Below are 17,183 nucleotides of genomic sequence, written 5' to 3' on the forward strand. Positions count from 1 at the left end.
TCTGCGAGCACTTGTTGGTCCAATACACTAAAAGAGGTTTGTACTCTCAGGAAGAAGACCCGTGTGCTTGGTGAGACCCAGAAGGATACCACTGCCCACCCCTCATCCTGACGACGGGTGACACTTGGACAGAACAGCTTACAAAACACCCCCAATTACTTACCGCATGTGTTCTTCCCTTAGAAAACACCCATCAGACAGAAGGAAATGGAGACACAGCAAATTCAGATTTTTTATTCTGGAAAGCACATGTGCACTTATTTCAAACACAGAAAATTAATCTGGGAGTGAATGCCGTAACAGATCAGCTACTGACCATCATGCAGCAAGGTAAGTGAAATGGATTCGCTGGCCCTCGAAACCCCACAGTGCCTGCAGGAGGGTTGAAAAACTAGGATGCTGAATCCCTACGTACTGCCAAAGAAAACGCAACCGAAGTGGCAGGTTCCTAATGACGAGAAAAACTTACAGATAGAATCAAAACTGATTCAAGTCATACAGTGAAAGGACAAAAGGAAAAAGGAAAGAGATCAATATGATCTGAAACAACCATTTTAATAGTAAGTTGCTGACCTTTTATTGGACTCTGGTCCAAGATGCCTGAGGATGAGCCAGTGTGCCTGCACGGGGTCACCCCTGAATGGCAGACAGGCCCTGTCTGTGACACTCTTCTCATCCTGAGGCCCCCCCAGCAAGAGACAGCAGAGGACGAGGCCTTGTCTGCTAGTGCCCAGATAGTAACAGGTCCTCTGGACTTGCTGAGGGTCAGTGGGCCCAGGCCCCATGGGCTCCCCTCCTCCCTTTGTACACCTGGCTGACGCTGGGTTTCCGGAAGATCTCTGAGAATCACCTGCGTGGGAGAATGCTGGATTTTAAAGTGAGTGACCTGACCTCATGACAAGTCATACCATCCAGGCATTTTTGGCACTTCCTTTCCTCATGCCTAACAGTGTCCCTGCTCCCCTGGCTACAGATGCCAGCCAGTCCCTGTGATTAAAACAAGGGCCATTAATGTTAGCAACAAGTTGGATTGAACAAACCAGTGACACTGACTTTTTTCACCTGTCTTCCTTTTATATTACTCTGCCAGTTCTAAATCTATTACTGTAACTCTACTTCATTGGGATTTTATTAATTCAGTAGCAGCTTCCTCTAAAATCTGTTGGTCTTAGTGATACTGATGTTTCTAATAGGCCAAGCCAAATGGCTCTTTCTCAATCTTGTCTCAAAGTCTCTAAAGAGAAAACTAAATTAACCGGTTAGCCATGCATCATGTAAGCAACTCATATCATAAAAAAACTGGATAGACAAGTATGATTACTGCGCTTGAAACATACTAAAAGGAAAAAAAGGATTAACATATCAGGTTACTACGATGATTATTTTAATAACAACCTTCAGTAAAAGCCCACAAATGTTTTCCATTTAAGAATGCCTGGATATTAAAAGAAAAAAAAAAGCCTGGGATAAAATGTTCTAGGCTAATATATTTCAGACTGCAGGGCTGGTTCTAATTTAGAACAGAATACAGACCTGGAGTTAAGAGAAAGAAGAGCTGACAGTCGTGCCCAAGGTTTTAACTGCCTGTCTGCTATAACATGGCTTGGGAGAACACAGAAATCATTAATGACTATGAGTTAAGGCAAAAAGCTATTAAGAAAAAGAAAAATGGTAAGAATACAAGTAACAAGAAAGAGCTGGAAAAGATGCACAACTGTTTTAAAATGAAGATGGTTTGGAAGGAAAACAGGGATAAAGGAATTAGATCATCAAAATGTTATAGGAAAGAAAAATGCTTTTGGTTTTTCCGATAAATGGCAAATCAGAATTGCTTTCCTTCAAATTTCACAGGCATCGTTTTCTTAATGTTACTGATCTACTACTGGTTGCCATTTCCTTCTGAGAATGTTAATTGCATAAAAATAAATGCAAAAAAAACAAAAAACACCCAGGAACGACAACCCACTCCCTCTTCAAAGAAAACAAGAAACCCTGTTATAACTATTAGACCGACTCATCACCCTCTCTTTCCATACTGTCATCTGCATTCCAGAAGAGAACAGCTCGTTTTCACTCCAGAGCCGTGTGTACTTCATTTTTAAGCCCTTTTGAGTGAGGAAGCTGTTTTAACTTTTATAATGGAGGGAAGGGACAACAGAGAAGAAAAAGACAGTGGAACATTCTGTGCCAACTCAACTCAAACAAGACCAAATTCCTCACTGTCCACGTGGAAAATGAAACTTAAATATGTACCATGTAGGTGACTTTTAAATATTTAACTTTTTACTCAAGATAAAAGCACAAATCTGTCTTAATTAGAGTAGTATTAAAATGTGACTATTTTTTCTTCAAAGGAAAAAAAAACTTAGAAAGATAGGTATGTTTCCTTGCAAGCAAAATGGAGAAAAAGGTATTATTGTTGTTACTATAATTATTAAGCCACAGACACATAAAATCCACAAAATGGATTGGGGTGGCTTTGGAAATGCAGTATCATATCAAAGGTGCAGACTGTTTCGAACATTCTGTACAGATCGGGCTGAAACAAGAACCAAAGCAAACCTCAACCCCACCAGTAGTGAAGCGCCTCTGGGACCCTGGGAAAGACAGCATGGCCTGTTCCGACAGCGAGGTCACGAATCCTCTCCGGCGCTACTCAGGATCATCCTGCCACGTCTGCAGGTGAGGCTGAAGGGTTCTGGCGGCGCCCAGTGCGAAGCACGTGCATCATTGGACCAATTTCTGAACAGATTTTTTATAAATATATACAAATCAGTTACAGGCACTTGAAATGTCTTTGGCTGGAATAACCCAACATTGCAAGATAATGTATTCACAGAGTGTCCAGGCCCAGGCTGGGTTCAGCAGGCAATGATTATGGTTCTCTGTCTCTCTCAGAAAATGGCAGCTGTGGGATTAGGCATCAGCCAAAGCCACCTAGAAGAGAGTAAGACGGCAAGCCAGTCACGCAGCAAAGCCTGGATAACTCGGCCCCACCAGCACTCTCACCAGGTTCTGGTCCTATCCCAAACCCAGGGAGCCACACCGCACACATCTATCAGTCAGGGGACAACTATTAAACCCCTAAGAAAATAGACCTCATCTAGGAGGGAATGAATAGAAATCTGAGCCTCCTGCAAGACGCAGCTGACCCTGCAGAACCACTGTGCTGCGATACAGTGTTACGTGTCTGGAAACCCGATGAGCATTCTGGGAGGTGACTTCTCAAGCTCGCAGAATTGGAGGGGAGGCAGCCCTCAGGGTCAGCCGCTCGCCAGTGGGGATCTGAGAACACTTTTTTCCCAGCTGAGGCCTGGGTATATGGTTGAAGATGCAACACCATAACTGAGGCTGAGGGGAGATGACTGCTGATAAAAAGACAGGAAGTAATTTCTCTGGAGGAAATGAATCACCCACAATAAATGGAATAAGGACTTTCTGGTGCAATGCTGGGTCAGACCCCACCCACTGCTCACCTTCTCAGGACAAAATTCAGGATTGCTCTGACGCAGTTTGCTGGGTCTGCCCTTGATAACCGCATAGCAAAACATCGTTATCACCATCACGAAGAGGAAGTAACTGGTGTGCATGAGGTGCAAGTTTATTAATGAGCGGTCATCCTAAACAAAGAGAATAAACCAGAAACATCTGCACTGAGTTACTGAGGATTTTAATGCTGGGCTCCTGGAATCAGGGTGCACAACTTCCAGACTTGCCTCAACTATCAATTCTCACATGGGAATTGACAGTTAAACTATTAAAACTGGAGCTTGTTAAGTGAAGCTCAACTATTAAAGCTGGAGCTTGTTAAGTGAAGACAGGGTGTTCCCGACACCACCCATACCTTCCCTTGCTAAGGCAGTCCTCTGCCCGAACCGCCCCCCCTCCCCTGACAAGGCCCCAAAGTCTTTAACCCCTGCTCTTCTCTTTATGTCCTCCTGCTCTGACAGCCCTCAGGCTGCATGGCTGACAGCCCAAGCCTGTGTTCGTAACTCCTCCCGAGAGGCTGCGTCCTGCTTGGGCCTTTCCCCACCTGGACAAGCCCCTGGCTGGAAACGCCGAGGCCGGCCTTGGCTCACTCCTCCTTGATGGCCCATAGGCAATCAGCCACCAGGCCGTTATTGAGTTATTGAGATCCCAGCCAGGCCCCCACTCCTGTTCCTTCTCACAGCTCCAGGCCTCAGGCGCCATCCCATTTACACGCATCAGTTGGGCAGACCAGTCTTCCTGACACACTGTTCTACAAATTCCCTAGAGCCCAAACTCAGGCAGTGATGGCCTCGTCTGAGGAGAAAGTCTAAACACCTCAGCGAGGCACAAAGGGCCTTCTGGAGCCTGGCCCCTGCCCACCATACAGCCTGATCCCCACTGCTCGCTCCTGCAGGCCCCTGGTATACCACTGTCCACAACTTGATAAAAACGAGGCATAAGAAAAGAGAAGGACCAGGCAAAAAGAAAAATCCACCTGGCATATACGGACAGAAGAAAAGAGGATTTACAAAAATTCAGTGCAGTCTGCTAAAAGTGGGCTCAAGTCTGAGCAGCAAACTAAACTAGCAAATCATCCACTAGTCCGGAGTACAGTGCCTTCTGCCCATTTCCTCCTTGCAAAGTAAAATCCTACACAGGCATCAATATCTAGCCAGAGTCATCTCCTCCTACTGACTTCTGCTTTTCTGAATTCTGAACTATTTATTGCTCAGGCTGACACTAACCAAATACGCTTCAGTGAGTGGCTGCCTGGATGAGTAAGACTGACCCAGCCTCTGCTGTAGCCCCAGGTTAGGCACAAAGCAGTGCTCAATAAATACCTGCTGTTGAACAAAGCGGAAAACAAAGAACAGAAGCAATTTTCTTAACCCAATGGGCGGCATGTTTTTCCAAGTCTCCAGCACTCCACCTGGTCTCCCAACCCAGCTGGACAGCTAGAATGGCAGGGGCTAAGCTAACCCAAGGAGGTAAACAGGGCCTGCTCTAACAGTTCCTGGACACACACACATGACTGTTCTCACTTACATCTGGAACAATAACTGTAAGCTTGGGATTTAAAGCATGATAGACTTTTCCAATGGCCCCCTTGTAACACCAGAAGGGATTGTAGTCTTGAGCATATTTTGTGTTGGCATCTCTGGCAGTTGTGAAGATCTTGTACCAGAGCGTGGCGTTGCTGTACGTGTCAGGAGTACAGTGCGGCGGCTGTCTGCAGGAGAAGACGGGGCAAGACACATGCTCAGTGGCCTTGAGACATTTACTTGTGTCTTAGCCACCGGCGCTGGCATAGCACCAAGCAGAGCCACACATGTGGAAGGGAGAAATAAGAAACATATTTTCTTGAGATAAATACCATTATATTTTTAGTTCAGTGATTTTTTAAAAAAAAATTAATAAACACATAAAGAATAAGAAATAGGCATCCGGCACTTAGGAGTCTGGGTGTTAAGACTTCTGCCTTCAGAATTCAACCCATGTCCTCTCGTATATGATGTGGCCAGAGAAGGACTCGCTCCTTTTAAGCCCATTTTCTCAAATTATCTAAACTCTTAGTCACAACTGGAAGTTTTACATACAAAGTTCTCTATCAGATATTACAACCAACAGCAAATAATGCTTAACTTGTCCTACAAACCTCCAAATGTCTAAAATAGATAAATCCCAGGATAATTATTTTAGAAGGATTCACCCTAAGATTCTTTTAAATAGGCTACATCTTGTGTATTTCATGTATAGGTCATTACTCCTTTCCAGAGAAAGGAGAGGCAAGAAAAGCCTTAAAGGCAAAGCAGTTACACTGACAGCTGCTCAAAAAAAATATGAAGCAAAAGTTTCAGAAACAGTAACTATCAGTAACTATATCATGGAAAATAAGGTTCAATTTATACTATCAATTTAAAAAATAACTCTTCCTGGATAATGGAGATGAACAAAACCTTTATCTTTCAGGAGCCTTAAAGGTCATTATGGTCACAGGATCAGCTCTTATTCCATCTTTCCTGTGGCTTCTTCTACCAACAGGAAAGGCCACCTAAAACTTACACACAGCAACCAGATGCTTTCACAACCTTGTCGAAACACGAACCCTGATACTTCTATGCAGAAGTTTTACCTTTAGAAAACCAAATTAAACTGAAACAATCCTATAGACAGGTCCCAGTAATGACAATTCTACAAAGTAACACGATGCAAGCTGTCCTGAGAATTTGCTCAGGCATCCCAGTCACGTTTACGGTAAATGGAGCTTCTTATGCACATCCACTGGGGTCAGGAAAGTACTTACACGGTGACGGGGAACACACCAGGGTGGGCTGTGAGGGTCATGCAGGCTGTGAACACCACCTGCTCACAGTGGCCGTGAAGGGCGCAGTCGTCCGAGCTCCAGGCTGTGGGCAGGGTAAAGGTAATGTTTATCTCCTCGTGGGCTTCTCTGCCTGGAAAGAGAAATTGGTTTTTTGTTAAGTAAAGCGAGAATTCATACATTTATTATTCTCTGGAATCTGAATGAATCCTGACATCAAACCCACCCAGGAACCACCTATCAGCCCACTGAAGTGGGACCCCTGCTTTTGTGGGGTTTCAGGAATAACAGCAGTTCCGAGCCAGACTCTGAGGCCTGCTCACCTGGTAGAGCCACAAAATGGCAAACGGAGAGGGGTCACTTTCAGCCAAGGCCTGGAGTTGCCACGCAAGGGCCCAGGCCATGCCTGAGTGGGAAGGCTGGGGCTGGGTAAGTCATCACCATTGTTACAGCTTTCGTACAGCACTCTTACCATTTTCAAACTGCTTTTATATGTACTACTTCACTTAAAATGCACCACTATCCTACGAACATGACCAAAGAAGTGTTACTGTTCCCATTTTACATACGAGTAGACTGAGAATCAGAGGGCTGAACAGACTTAAGAAAGGTCATGAGACGGGTGAGTGATGAAGCGTAAATGAATAAGGTATTCGAACGTCACAGCGGAAGGAAAAGGTCCACTTGCTACGTGGAAAACCCAGATGTCACCCTTACCTCCTTACATGGGAACAGCTCTCACCTGGTACAGCCAACAGGAGGCTGGCAGGCACTCCCAAGTTCCTTCAAGGACTTTAAAAGGTTCTTGGTAACCAAACCAAAGATGATTCTTCCAAGGCCCAATCCTCTGGCACAAAGCCTTTCCTGATTATTCCAGCTGCTACTACTTTCCAACCTTCTCCTGAATCACCTACAATCACCTGAATCACCTACAGTCTGTCATGGGTTTAGTACTAGTCCAAGGGCAGTGCTCAATGTTTCATAGGTGTTTATTTTTAATATTATTTAACAAGCATTTATATAGCATTTCCTTTGTGCCAGGAACTATTTTACGTGCTTGATGAATATTAACTCATGTTATGCTTGTCTCTTCCATATCCCAAAATTCCAAAGGGAAGAGACCAGGCTTTTTCTAGTTCTTAGTACTTAGCGCAGTGCATTCACAAAATTTTAAGACTAGCAGCAATATCTGTAGTATGTACTGAAAACTCCAAAATGATGAGCCAGAATAAAATATTGGTGTTTTTAACAGACTCACAGATATAGAGAGCAGACTTGTGGTTGCCGAGGGGTGGGCTGGTGGGGGAGGGATGGATTGGAAATTGGGATTAGCAGAGGCAAACTATTATATACAGGATGGATAAACAACAAGGTCCTGAACAGGGAACCATATTCAATATCCTATGACAAACCATAATGGAAGAGAATATGAAGAATATATATAACTGAGTCACTCTGCTGTACAGCAGAAATTAACACATTGTAAATCAACTATACTTCAATAAAATTTAAAAAATACAAAAACTCAAAAATTTTTAAATGTGTGTTTTTAAATATTAAGACCAGAAATAGGCCTTATAATTTTTTCCCAGTCTCCTACTCTTATGGGCTTTTATTGAGAGCCTACTGCATACCAAACACTTTAATAGGTGAAGATGTAGTAGAAATGGTCCCTTCTTGGCTTCGTTTAGTTCAAACTCAACAAAAGGGAAGACATACACAAAAAATAAAAAGCAGTCTGATGAGTAAAACCGTACACTCTAGTGCCCTGTGTTGTAACAGCTGTTACCTGAGAAAGCCTGGAGGGAAGTGGCTAACACTCACATACCTGAGAGTCCAATCTGATGCCCGAGAACCGTCGAGTACAGATGGGTGACGTTGCGAGAGTACCCGCCAAAGGGTTTGAGTGGGTCCAGGGTTAGGGTGATTGCAACTGAGATGTTCACTGGGCCTGAATCCTCCAGGGACTGTGGGGACTGGGTGGACATCCTGGCCTGGCCACTGGTCACTGTGCTTTCCAGAGCTGTGGTGTCATTTGTGAGGTGCTTTAGTGTTTCATTCTCTGATACGCACAAGTCCAAATCATTAAACCGCAGCAGAAAAGTATTCCAATCCTTCAGTAAAACGAGAGAGAGGAAAACAAGCCTGAGCCGGCTGAAAGTGCTGCCAGTGCAATGACAGTCATAACCCCCGGTGCAGCGTCACACAACAGGGGGACCATGCCCCAGGGCCAGTCCTTCAAAATACAGCAACACAGCCTTCAGCCTCTTGTGCTGGCGTAATAGTGTGGTTTTTCAACCACTCTCACATTCAAAATCTAAAATATAGACATTTCATTGGCATGAGTTATTACACTGTGAGATTAAGCCAACTTACTCAGGAAAATATGTAAAGAAAAAAAGGGTATTAAACTTACAGGAAATGATCTAGCCTCAGAATCAAGCCTGAAAAGAAAGCTTGAACAAAAGTAGTAAAACATTGAAAGTATTAATCCAAACTCATTTAGCAGTTACAATTAGTTATTTTTTAAAAATTAAGGCCGCCTTAAAATATTTTCTCATAAGGTCAATTTTCTACACCTTGCTTTCTGTCTTGGGAATGCAAAACTGCAGTAAATACCAACACTCATGTGGTACTTTTCCCCCTCGTCATGGACTTTGGATGTCACTTTACAACAGGAACAATTTCAAAAGGGAGGAGAAAAGATGTTTTCAGGCTTCTCTTAATATATGTACTGATGGTTTAAATTATAAGCAGTTTTAAAACTGACACCAACAAAATACCCACCAGGGTGTGTTTTTAGTTTTAGCAGACACCCAAAGATGAACTCAGGCTAAAATAGCAATAACAAATCAACCAAGGCTGTTACATACAACTTCTTTCTCCCAAGCAACATTATCTACAAAAAGGTGCCAAAGGTGAAGACAAACCAAGTTACATTTTTTAAAATAAATTTATTTATTTCATTTATTTTATTTTTGGCTGCGCTGGGTCAGCATTGCTGCATGCAGGCTTTCTCTAGTTGCGGCGAGCGGGGTCTACTCTTCGTTGAAGTGCGCAGGCTTCTCATTACGGTGGCTTCTGTTGTTGCGGAGCATGGTTTCTAGGCACGGGGGCTTCAGTAGTTGTGGCTCGTGGGCTCCAGAGCACAGGCTCAGTAGTTGTGGCGCATGGGCTTAGTTGCTCCGCAGCATGTGGGATCTTCCCGAACCCGTGTCCCCTGCATTGGCAGGCAGATTCTTAACCACTGCGCCACCAGGGAAGCCCCAAGTTACTTTTTTTTTTAAATTTATTATTATTTTTGGCTGCACTGGGTCTTTGTTGCTGCACACAGGCTTTCTCTAGTTGCGGCGAGAGGGGGCTACTCTTTGTTGCGGTCCGCGGGCTTCTCATTGTCGTGGCTTCTCTTGTTGCAGAGCATGGGCTCTAGGCATGCAGGCTTCAGTAGTTGTGGCACATGGGCTCAGTAGTTGTGGCACATGGGCTCAGTAGTTGTGGCTTGCGGGCTCTTGAGCACAGGCTCAGTAGTTGTGGCACACAGGCTTAGTGGCTCCGCGGCATGTGGGATCTTCCCGGGCCAGGGCTCGAACCCGTGTCCCTTGCATTGGCAGGCAGATTCTTAACCACTGCGCCACCAGGGAAACCCCAAGTTACATTTTGAATAACTCTAACATTGATTAAAAATGCCATTCAGAGTAATCCCTAACCAGTCAGGTCTACCTTTATAGCCTCAGTTTATCAGTATCTGGCATTTAGTAAGAAGGCAACCAGATATTTCAAATTACATTTTCCCTGACACCTACAAACTCAGCAGACCATTAAAGAACATTAGGGCTGAAAATGAACATCCTAGTCTCACCCCTTCCTATTCCAGACATGAGGAAACTGAGGCCCAGAGCAAATTAGGGACTCTCCAATGCCAGCTGAGTTGAAGGCAGACTTAGAATTGTTTTCTGATTCACAGCGCCAAACTTTCCCCATACACCTAGGATCCTCATTTGAAAATAAAATCACTAAATTAATCATAATCAAAGTTCTGCAGCATCTTGCAGCTCTGCTTTCCTGCAGAGTTCGAGTCCATTTTGAACAGCTGGCCAAGGCCAATGTCAGGCCCCATTTTGATTAAGGGCTAATTATCCAGGCTACATCTTAACCATTGGCCTTGGCCACGTGTTCAACATGGACTTGAGCTTTGAGGGAGAGCAATGTCAGGATGCTGAAGAACTTTGGTTGCGACTAGCATGTTCATTTTCAGCCCTAATGTAGGTACAACCTGTTTCGATAACCTTTAAAGATTCAGGCAGGGTGAGAAAAGGGGGAGAATTAAGCCAGCCAGTAGGTTTCTTGGTAAGAAACTCTTTGGAAGGGTTTCACAGGAGAAATAGCTAAAACTTGTTACTTTGTATTAGAGAGTTAATGTGGGAAGGTGGTCCCTCTTGCTAACATCACCTATGATCTAGAATGCCACAGAGCACAAGAGGAAGCATAATCCCCATAACACTGAGCAAAACTCTCCTCTTCATCACAAGGCACACACGATGCAACAATAATGCAATCCCTATCCCCGCCCCCATGTCCACTCTCACCAACGAACACACCCAAGAAGAAAAAGTATAAGAGAAGACACTCACAGAATCTAAGATGGGAACTAATTTGTCCTAAAAGACACTTATCCACCAGTAAATTCACCATATCATTGATTCAGCATAATTTCTAACACATGAAATAAATTTATTAATAGGTATATTGTTATTCGCCTCTATTAAACAAGATTATCAACTTTGTATTGTTTTCTGATATGCAGAAACACTTTTTAAATTTATTTTATGATATTTTTGATTTTTGGCTGCATTGGGTCTTTGTTGCTGCATGCAGGCTTTCTCTAGTTGTGGTGAGCCGGGGCTACTCTTTGTTTTGGTGTGTGGACTTCTCACTGCGGTGGCTTCTCTTGTTGCGGAGCACAGGCTCTAAACGTGCAGGCTTCAGAAGTTGTGGCATGCAGGCTCCATAGTTGTGGCTTGTGAACTCTAGAGCGCAGGCTCAGTAGTTGTGGCACACAGGCTTAGTTGCTCCACGGCATGTGGGATCTTCCCAGACAAGGGCTCGAACCTGTGTCCCCTGCACTGGCAGGCAGAGTCTTAACCACTGTGCCACTAGGGAAGTCCCACACACATCTTTTAAAATCTGTATTATGACTGTTCAAAAACTATTATATGCCTAGACTAACGATTAAAGAGCAATGCCCAAATAATTCACTTAAATTGACCAAAAAATAAAATCTAGAAGGCAAGTTTGTAGATTACTGACGCTTTCCTTGATAAGAAAAAGACAAATATATTTGGAAATAAGATCCTGCTTTCTAATTTCTTTAGAATTTCCTCTCTCCAATGAAAAAGCTATCAGTACAGCCGATAAAACTCCATGACAATATATGGCTTTAAAATAACAAATGTTTACAGTTTTTAAAAATTGTAGTTAGCTAACTTAATATGAATAGCAAAGAAGTTAGTTCTTGATCTTCTTGACACAAACATTTTACAAATATACTTTCCGAAAGACATGTTTCATTGCTGAAACAGTCTAACTAAAGCTGGTAGCATTATTTAAATCAATAACTATCTGACTAGGTTATTTCCTAACATAGTGAGTCACAGCAAGATGGAAGACCAAAAATTCTGAATAAATATTACTCTTTCTCACTGGGATAAAAGTCACAACCAAAGAAAGGTACGTGGAGAGCCAAAAGGTGTTTTCCCACTCTATAAAGGTCCAGCCAGTCTGAGAGGAGAACTTAGAATTTACTATACCTCTGCCATTTCTGGTGACTTGATCTCCTTGATTTTGAAGAAATAGCCCAAGGTCAGGAAAGCTATTGCCATGGCGCTTACACTGATCATAAAGACCACCAAGGGGGGCCGGCTGCTGATATACACCTTCAGGTTCTCCAGGGGGTTGATGTTGAACATTATTCTGATCAGCTCCACCTGAAAGAAAGGAATCAGAAGACTCACCCACTGACTCGTCAAAAGAAAAACTGACTCTCACTTCTGTTTCCTTTGATGGTTTTGGGGGATGAGGAGGTCACTCATTATTGAACTTGAGAACTATATGATCATGAATCCATTCAAAAGACTGGAAGGAAATCAAAAACCACTAAATGCTAATTGTCATTATTTCCAAGTGGTAGGATCTTGAAAGATAGGCATTCTTTCGGCTTGAATTTTCTAATTATTCTTTAATGAACATTTGCTACTTCCATATTACTTAAGAAAATGTTTAAGTAAGTCAGTAATACAACACAAATACATGCCAACATGTACAAAAATAAACTGAGGATGCTCTCATTTCCTACCACTGAAGAGCTGAATTCTATTTATTCAACATTCTGTCCTGTTCACCACGATACTCATGCCCATCCCAGCAACTGGCAGAGAGTAAGTAGGCACTCAACAAATACTGAATTTTATCACTCTCCTGACTAAAGCCCTCCTAAGGCTTCCCACTGGACCCGGCGTGAGATTCCTGTGAAGGCCCACAGGGTGTCATGATCCAGAAGCCCCGCCAACCTCCATGACTACATCTCCACCAACATTCCCTCCTCATTCACCGGCCACTGGCCACACTGGCCTTGCTATTTTTCAGGATCAGCCTGTCAATTTCTGCAAAGAAGTCAGCTGTGACTTTGACAGGGATTACACTGAATCCACAAATCAGTCTGGGGAGTACCACCACTTTAACAATATTATCTTCCAGTCCATGAACCTGGGATGCCTTTCCACTTATTTCTGTTCTCTTTCATTTATTTCAATATTTTGTAGTTATCAAAGCATATGTTTGCACTTCTTTTGTTAAACTTATTCCTAAGTATTTTATTCTTGGAATTTTGAACATGTCCTATCTGCAGGTTTTTTACCTCTGCCTGGAATGCTTTAGCCCCAAATTTCCACATGCTTGCTCTTCTTAGAATGCAGGTCTATGCTCAGTAGTCAGCTCCTCAGAGAGGCCTTCCCTGACCACCCTCAGCCCCCCGCCTCCCAGGACCCTGCTTGACTTCCTTCACACTGTTTAGTTAAATTTCTAGTTGTTTATAGTCTATCATCCCTCATTCGTGAGCTCCAAGAGAGCACACATTTTGCCAGTCTTGCTCACTACTATGGCCCTGGCTCCTGGTCCCTAGAACAGTAGCTGGCATGTAATGAGCTCTTATATACATGATCAGACTACAACACTAAAACTATTTTAAAAATCTGTGCCAGCTTTTAAATTTTAGAGAGAAAAAGATGCATCAACAGCCCCTAAGAACCAATAGCAACCATGTGCAACAAGCCAGGCTGTGTACCTGTTTGTTTTCACAGGAGTCTTTGACTCAACATTCTGTTTCTGAAATTTATCTCTGTTGATTCAGTCTACTGGGTTTACCTGCTGTATAGGATGCAACTGTATCACAGTTATCACAGGCACAGAAGCCCAGCTGGGTTCTTCCCACTGTTTCACTCACAAAGGGCACCACAGCAGGCACAAGAGTGGTTCTAACACAATGAGGTCACCAGTAGGACCGTCTGCAACTTGACTCTGCATTGTCAGACTCTCCGAGGGAGTCATACCAGTTTACACTTCCCCCAGCAAGGAAAAGGCTTGCTCCATTTCCCAACATTCATGCCAACACTTGATGTTCTAAGGCAATCTTGTGCATCTGGACCAACAAGATCATGTGAAATTTATCTCACCATTATTTTAAATAAATAAATCTCCCTGAAACAGAATATCTTTTTACTTCTTTATCGGCCATTCAGATTCTTCCTAGGTGAACTGCCTGAATCTTTGGCCATTTACCAGTAGGATGTTTGTCTATGTCTTCTTAATGTTTAAAATAATTTTTTGATATTTTAGACACTGAGGCTTTTCCTATTTTTTAAAAATGACATATATAACTACTCCAAGCTTTACAACAAAGGTGAATCATCACAACAAGCCAGCTTTACAACATATGCTAAAGGAACTTCTCTAAGTGGGAAACACAAGAGAAGAAAAGGACCTACAAAAACAAACTCAAAACAATTAAGAAAATGGTAATTGGAACATACATATCAATAATAACCTTGAATGTAAATGGATTAAGTGCCCCAACCATAAGACACAGATTGGCTGAATGGCTACAAAAATAAGACCCATATATATGCTGTCTACAAGACCTACTTCAGACATAGGGACACATACAGACTGAATGTGTGAAGGGATGGGAAAAGATATTCCATGCAAATGCACATCAAATGAAAGCTGGAGTAGCAATACTCATATCTGATAAAATAGACTTTAAAATAAAGACTGTTACAAGAGATAAGGAGGGACACTACATAATGATCAAAGGATCAATCCAAGGAGAGGATATAACAATTATAAATATATATGTACCCAACACAGGAGCACCTCAATACATAAGGCAAATGCTAACAACCAAGAAAGGAGAAATCAACAGTAACACAATAATAGTAGGGGACTTTAACACCCCACTTACACCAATGGATAGATCATCCAAACAGAAAATAAATAAGGAAACACAAGCTTTAAATGACACAACAGACCAGACAGATTTAATTGATATTTATAGAACATTCCACCCAAAAGTGGCAGAATACACTTTCTTCTCAAGTGCACATGGAACATTCTCCAGGACAGATCACCTCTTGGGTCACAAATCAAGCCTCGGAAATTTAAGAAAATTGAAACCGTATCAAGCATCTTTTCTGACCACAATGCTATGAGATTGGAAATCAATTACAGGAAAAAAAGTATAAAAAACACAAATACATGGAGGCTAAACAGTGTGCTACTAAATAACCAAGAGATCACTGAAGAAATCAAAGAAGAAATAATAAAATACATAGAAACAAATGACAATGAAAACACTACGACCCAAAACCTATGGGATGCAGCAAAAGCAGTTCTAAGAGGGAAGTTTATAGCAATTCAATCTCACCTAAAGAAACAAGAGAATTCTCAAATAAACAATATAACCCTACACTTAAAAACAACTAGAGAAAGAAGAACAAAGAAAACCCAACCAAAGTCAGTAGAAGGAAAGAAATCATAAAAATCAGAGCAGAAATAACTGAAATAGAAATGAAGAAAACAATAGCAAAGATCAATAAAACTAAAAGCTGGTTCTTTGAGAAGATAAACAAAATTGATAAACCATTAGCCAGACTCCTCAAGAAAAAAAGGGAGACGACGCAAATCAATAAAATTACAAATGAAAAAGGAGGAATAACAACTGACACTGCAGAAATACAAAGGATTATAAGAGACTACTACAAACAACTATATGTCAATAAAATGGACAACCACAAAGAAATGGACAAATTCTTGGAAAGGTACAATTTTCCAAGACTGAAACAGGAAGAATTAGAAAATATAAACAGACCTATCACAAGTAATGAAATTGAAACCATAATTAAAAATCTTCCAACAAACAAAAAAGTCCAGGACCAGATGGCTTCACAGGCGAATTCTATCAAACATTTAGAGAAGAGCTAACACCGATCCTTCTCAAACTCTTCCAAAAAACTGCAGAGGGAGAAAAACTCCCAAATTCATTCTACAAAGTCACCATCACCCAGATACCAAAACCAGAAAAAGTATCACAAAAAAAGAAAATTATAGGGACTTCCCTGGTGGTGCAGTGGTTTAGAATCCGCCTGCCAATACAGGTGACATGGGTTTGAGCTCTGGCCTGGGAAGATCCCACATGCCGTGGAGCAACTAAGCTTGTGCACCACAACTACTGAGCCTGCGCTCTAGAGCCCATGAGCCACAACTACTGATCCCCCGTGCTGCAACTACTGAAGCCTATGCTCCTAGAGCCTATGCTCCACAACAAGAGAAGCCACCGCAATGAGAAGCCTGTGCACTGCAATGAAGAGTAGCCCCCACTCGCCACAACTAGAGAAAGCCCGTGTGCAGCAACGAAGACCCAATGCAGCCAAAAATAAATTAATTAATTAAAAAAAAGAACATTATAGACCAGTATCACTGATGAACAAAGATGCAAAAATCCTAAACAAAATACTAGCAAACAGAATCCAATAACACATTAAAAGGATCATACACCATGATCAAGTGGGATTTATCCCAGGTATGCAAGGATTCTTCAATATACTCAAATCAATCAATGTGATACACCACATTAACAAGTTAAGGAATAAAAAACCATATGATCATCTCAATAGATGCAGAAAAAACTTTTGACAAAATTGAACACCCATTTATTATAAAAGCTCTCCAGAAAATGGGCATAGAGGGAACCTACCTCAACATAATAAAGGCCATATATGACAAACCCACAGCAAGCATCATAGTAAAAAACTGAAAGCATTTCCACTAAGATCAGGAATAAGACAAGGATGTCCACTCTTGCCACTATTATTCAACATAGTTTTGGAAGTCCTGGCCATGGCAATCAGAGAAGAAAAAGAAATAAAAGGAATCCAAATTGGAAAAGAAGAAGTTACACTGTCACTGTTTGTGGATGACATGATACTACACATAGAAGATCCTAAAGATGCCACCAGAAAACTACTAGAACTAATCAATGAATTTGGTAAGGTTGCAGGATACAAAATTAATGCACAGAAATCTCTGGCATTCCTATACACCAACAACAACAAAATCAGAAAGAGAAATTAAGGAAACAATCCCATTTACCATTACAACAAAAACAATAAAATACCTAGGAATAAACCTGCTTAAGGAGGCGAAAGACTTTATTCAGAAAACTATAAAACACTGATGAAAGAAATCAAAGATGACATAAACAGATGGAGAGATATACCATGTTCTTGGACTGGAAGAATATTGTGAAAATGACTATACTACCCAAAGCAATCTACAGATT

The 17,183-nt window shown here is 42.0% G+C and overlaps 1 protein-coding gene across 7 annotated transcripts in view; it reads right to left on the reverse strand.

Moving 5' to 3' along the window:
• Nucleotides 1–208: 208 nt before the first annotated feature.
• Nucleotides 209–17,183, reverse strand: part of LOC309817127 (rab5 GDP/GTP exchange factor) — a 118,508-nt gene continuing 101,533 nt past the window's right edge. For all 7 annotated transcript variants that reach the window (XM_082645119.1, XM_082645115.1, XM_082645117.1 and 4 more), the window contains 6 exons: nt 12,100–12,276; nt 8,121–8,406; nt 6,275–6,425; nt 5,017–5,200; nt 3,477–3,620; nt 209–2,937 (listed from right to left, as the gene is read on the reverse strand). In XM_082645119.1, the coding sequence (XP_082501245.1) occupies nt 2,917–2,937; nt 3,477–3,620; nt 5,017–5,200; nt 6,275–6,425; nt 8,121–8,406; nt 12,100–12,276 (963 nt within the window). In that variant the 3' untranslated portion in view covers nt 209–2,916. The remainder of the gene's footprint in view (nt 2,938–3,476; nt 3,621–5,016; nt 5,201–6,274; nt 6,426–8,120; nt 8,407–12,099; nt 12,277–17,183) is intronic.

This window comes from Mesoplodon mirus, assembly GCF_964341445.2.
Source record: "Mesoplodon mirus genome assembly, chromosome: 15".
Taxonomy (NCBI): Eukaryota; Metazoa; Chordata; class Mammalia; order Artiodactyla; family Ziphiidae; genus Mesoplodon; species Mesoplodon mirus.